Source organism: Macaca mulatta, chromosome 1 (genome assembly GCF_049350105.2).
Source record: "Macaca mulatta isolate MMU2019108-1 chromosome 1, T2T-MMU8v2.0, whole genome shotgun sequence".
Taxonomy (NCBI): domain Eukaryota; kingdom Metazoa; phylum Chordata; class Mammalia; order Primates; family Cercopithecidae; genus Macaca; species Macaca mulatta.
The window spans coordinates 111,965,895-111,970,633 of NC_133406.1; the positions used below are offsets into that span (position 1 = coordinate 111,965,895).

At 51.4% G+C, this 4,739-nt stretch overlaps 1 protein-coding gene across 2 annotated transcripts in view; it reads right to left on the reverse strand.

Moving 5' to 3' along the window:
• Positions 1-4,716, reverse strand: part of DCST1 (DC-STAMP domain containing 1) — an 18,144-nt gene extending 13,428 nt beyond the window's left edge. The window contains exons 1-4 of one of the 2 annotated variants that reach the window (XM_015111046.3): positions 4,668-4,698; positions 4,128-4,253; positions 3,668-3,793; positions 3,501-3,575 (exon numbers count right to left, since the gene is read on the reverse strand). In XM_015111046.3, coding sequence (XP_014966532.2) covers positions 3,501-3,575; positions 3,668-3,793; positions 4,128-4,188 — 262 coding nt within the window. In that variant the 5' untranslated portion in view covers positions 4,189-4,253; positions 4,668-4,698. Of the gene's footprint in view, positions 1-3,500; positions 3,576-3,667; positions 3,794-4,127; positions 4,254-4,667 lie in introns of both variants that reach the window. The other variant, XM_077943239.1, reaches the window with a different exon arrangement.
• Positions 4,717-4,739: the final 23 nt, after the last annotated feature.

A 4,739-nucleotide genomic window follows, 5' to 3' on the forward strand; every position in this document is an offset into this window, starting at 1 on the left:
AGACTTGAGCTGAGGCCAATAGTTGACAAATAGTTGCCTTACGTTCTAATGAGAGCCCCGTGGAGCTATGGGTGTCTTCTTTGAGCTCACCAAAAGAGCAAAATTTGATGTTTACTCCTGTATCCCACCCTGTCTATATAAAAAGACCAGCAATATGGACCAGGCATGGTTGGCTCACACCTATAATCCCAGCACTTTGGGAGGCCAAGGCAGGTGGATCACTTGAGGTCAGGAGTTCGAGACCAGCCTGGCCAACATGGCTCTCTCAACTAAAAATACAAAATTTAGCCATGCATGGTGGCAGGCGCCTGTAGTCCCAGCTACTCAGGAAGTTGAGGCAGGAGAATTGCTTGAACCTGGGAGGCAGAGGTTGCAGTGAGCCGAGATCATGCCACTGCACTCTAGCCTGGGAGATAGAGCAAGACTCTGTCTTGGGAAAAAAAAAAAAAAATGACTGGCAATGTGGATTTCCTGGAAGGGGAGAAGAGTGGCTGGAATGGGCGGGCAGAGAGGGAGAGTCTGTGGAGAGGATGGGTGTCACATGTCAAGTGAGAGACTCCAGGAGTCCAACAGGCTTCAGGGACTGGTGATGCAGGAAGGGGAACCTGCCTGGTCTCTGTAGACTGGACTCCTGCTGAGTGCAGAGCCTCATGAGACCACTCCAGGGCTGCCACCAGAACACAGAGTGGAGGGAGAGCTCCTGGGAGAGCTCAGCCTCTGCAATGCCTCTGTAGACCTCCCCTGGACGATGGGGGCATACAAGCATGGAGACTGGTATCTGCTTCTCATCAGGGCAGGAGAGAGGCAGCCATAAGGTGCCCTGCTTTTGACGGGGTGTGGTGGCTCATGCCTGTAATCCCAGCTCTTAGGGAGGCAGAGGCGGGAGGATAGCTTGAGCCCAGGGGTTTGAGACCTGCCTGGGCAATATAGTGAGACCCCATTCTCCACAAAAAGGAAGGTGCCCTGCTTTCTTTGCCTGGCGGGGCATGGACATGTGCACTTCCAGTCTGCTGGAGGGAGGGATCCAAAAAGCAAGAGGCTGTGGGTGGCCCCTGAAGGGGGGCTTCACTCGAGGTCAGCCAAAAGAACTGCCCTCTGCAGGAAACTGGGCACTGCTGAGGTCCACACACAGCCTCCAAGGAGATGATAATCAGGCCCACTGGGACAGCCAGGGTGTGAGTGCCTGCTACACACAGGCATCCAAGTGGAATTATAACAGCACTGGTGACTTAACGACTTTTGTCCCTTTTCCTCTAATTCTTCTAATCTCCCTTCTGACATCAGAAGAACCAGAAAGGGAAGGAAGTAGAGGAAAAAAAGGAAAGAGCAGGCCACACCCCTTCTCCACTGCAGGACCTCATGCCAGGGAGCAGGCCTGAGCTGGGGGCCTAAGGGATGGGGAGGGCAAGATAAGGAGGGAAGATGCTTGAGAATGGATGAGGTTAAAAGTTTGATGTAGCCGAGCGCGGTGGCTCAAGCCTGTAATCCCAGCACTTTGGGAGGCCGAGACGGGCGGATCACAAGGTCAGGAGATCGAGACCATCCTGGCTAACAAGGTGAAACCCCGTCTCTACTAAAAATACAAAAAACTAGCCGGGCGAGGTGGTGGGCGCCTGTAGTCCCAGCTACTCGGGAGGCTGAGGCAGGAGAATGGCGTAAACCGGGGAGGCGGAGCTTGCAGTGAGCTGAGATCAGGCCACTGCACTCCAGCCGGGGTGAGAGAGCGAGACTCTGTCTCAAAAAAAAAAAAAAAAAAAAAAAAAAAAAAAAAAAGTTTGATGTAGAATGGACTGGACCTCTTTAATCCCTAAAAATAAGTCTTAATTGTTGAAGTAGGACCAGGTCTTCTAAAGAAATATAACTAGAAATCTAAGGGGCTGTGTGAAAGGTTATCAATGGAAAAAAACATGTTCGAATATAGTGGGTCAGAGAAAAAGTAGTCTCCTGTTGGTATCCAGCAGGATTAATTCAATAAACAGGTGATGAAATGCTAATTCCATTTCCCTTGCCTGGGACAGGTTCAGGAAAGGGCATGTGTTGCACGCAGTTCTGACCAAAGAGATGTGAGGAAGTCTACTGCGGGGATTATAGGCAAGTTTCTCTTGTTCCTAAAAAGGGACATGAGGAAAGGATGTTTCTTCCTCTTTTTTTTTTTTTTTTTTTTTTGAGACAGAGTCTTTGTCACCTAGGTAATTTTCCTTTTTCCCTGGCCTCAAATCACACAGCCCAAGACAGTGAAGTTGGGCCTAGGATTGAACTTATATTCCTTTTTTTTTTTTTTTTTTTTGAGATGGCCTTTCGCTCTTGTTACCCAGGCTGGAGTGTGGTGGCATGATGATCTCCACTCACTGCAATCTCTGCCTCCTGGGTTCAAGCGATCCTCCTGCCTCAGCCTCCCAAGAAGCTGGAACTACAGGTGTGCACCACCACATCTGGCTAATTTTTGTATTTTTAGTGGAGACAAGGTTTCACCGTGTTGGCCAGGCTGGTCTCAAACTCCTGACCTCAAGTGATCCACCCACCTCAGCCTCCCAAAGTTCTGGGATTACAGGCATGAGTCATCGTGCCTGACCTGTTTCTTCCTCTTTTTTTTTTTTTTTTTTTTTCCTGATCTTTGACATTGTTGTATAAAGATGTGATGCCAGAGTTGCTGCAGCTATCTTGTGACCTGAAGAGAAGTGGTCAATAGGCTGAAGATGGCAGAGAAAAGACAGAAGGAACCTGAGTCCTTCTTGAAGCTACTGAGCTGTTAAATTATCCAGACTGGGCTCGGCACGGTGGCTCACACCTGTAATCCCAGCACTTTGGGAGGCCAAGGCAGGTAGATCTTTTGAGGTCAGGAGTTTGAGACCTGCCTGACCAACATACTGAAACCCTGTCTCTACTAAAAATACAAAAATTAGCTGGGTATGGTGGCGGGTGCCTGTAATCCCAGCTACTTGGGAGGCTGAGCAGGAGAATGGCTTGAACCTGGGAGGTGGAGGTTGCAGTGAGCTAAGATTGAGCCACTGCACTCCAGCCTGGGTGACAGAGCAAGACTCCATCTCAAAACAAAAGCAAAAGCAAAAATAAACAAACAAAACCAAAGCAAAACGGCTCAATGCTTGTCATCCTTGTTCACTGCTAAATCCTCAGCAGATTCTCAGTAAGTGCTGAATGAATGAATGAATGAATGAACTGAATTTCTTAGGAGGATCAGAAAACGAGGTCAGACAGGTCAGGAGAGATGAGTTTTGAAGGGTTATGGGGTGGGACTATATCATGTGGGTGATGGGGAGTCCCTCAGAATGGAGAGACTCCCTCAGGGCAAGGATGGTGTCTTCCTTCTTAAATTGGCGGCCTCTTCCCTCTGGACCTCCCCCTAAAGCCCAGGAGGAGGCTGAAGCCACAGGGGATGCTTGGGTACAGAAGAAACAAGCCCCGACTCCTTCCTGGGCATGCAGGAGGGTCCTGTGTTCCACAGGCCGCTTGAGTGTTCCTGGTCTTTGCCCAGCACTAACCCACCAAGCTGTACAAAAACATCATCTTCTGTTCTTCATAGATGTTCATGGGGTTCACCAGGAGCTGAAAGAGACCTAAGGGCACAGGGTCAAGCCAAGGGCCAAAAGATGGGTCCTAACCCTGGTGCAGCCTCTGCCCACCCCGGACTTTCTGCTTCCACACTCACCTATGGCCAGGAGCCCCCCAGCGCCTGCCCCCAGCAGGAAAGCAGTGACGGGAAACTCGCCCGGCTGGCGCCATAGGAACCGGCTACAGGAGACTGGCAGCCCCCAGCTCAGGAGCCTCTGCACCACTAAGAGGGGGACAGGGTAGCTCAACAGCCCACTCTTCTGCCCGGGATGGGGTTCATTAGGATTCAGGGCTTGCAGGTGGTTAGAGGCTGGGGGAACCTGGGATGTGGAACAGTAGGAACTTGGGGGACCCTGGAGGAGGATGAGGGAGCCTGAGGAAGTGGTATGGGTGTAAGGGATAGAAAAGGCAAGGGCTGGGCTGGGGGGCAGGGGGCACTAGACCAGAGAGGTGGAGGCTGGGACACCAAGTTGGGAGATAGTGTGCGGGAGTTCCAGGAGGAGAGATGGGATGAGAATGGAGGTCAAGGGATGCTGGGTCTCTGCTGAGTGACTCACTGGTATGAGGCTGTTTTCTTCTTTGCCTTCTTGCCCCACTCTGATGATGTTTAATGTCCATGAGTCTGTTTTGGGGAAGCACCACTCATCCCAAGTCTCCTGAAAGACCTCCTTGGACACAAGGTTCTGGTGAGAGAAGAGAGGCACTGCCTGTCTCTTCTGCCTTACGGGAAGCCTAGACCTGATCTCTAGGCCTTTTCATCCTTCTGCTTCAAAAAGTGGGGAAGGAGGCCGGGTGCGGTGGCTCAAGCCTGTAATCCCAGCACTTTGGGAGGCCGAGGCGGGCGGATCACAAGGTCAGCAGATCGAGACCACAGTGAAACCCCGTCTCTACTAAAAATACAAAAAATTAGCCGGGCGCGGTGGCGGGCGCCTGTAGTCCCAGCTACTCAGGAGGCTGAGGCAGGAGAATGGCGGGAACCCGGGAGGCGGAGCTTGCAGTGAGCCGAGATGGCGCCACTGCACTCCAGCCTGGGCAACAGCGTGAGACTCCGTCTCAAAAAAAAAAAAAAAAAGTGGGGAAGGAGATTAGAGACCTACCTATCCCCTCTCCAGTCCTTGGAACTGGGTCAGGGATTCCAAGACACATGCAGTGAAAGCCCTTGGAACCTT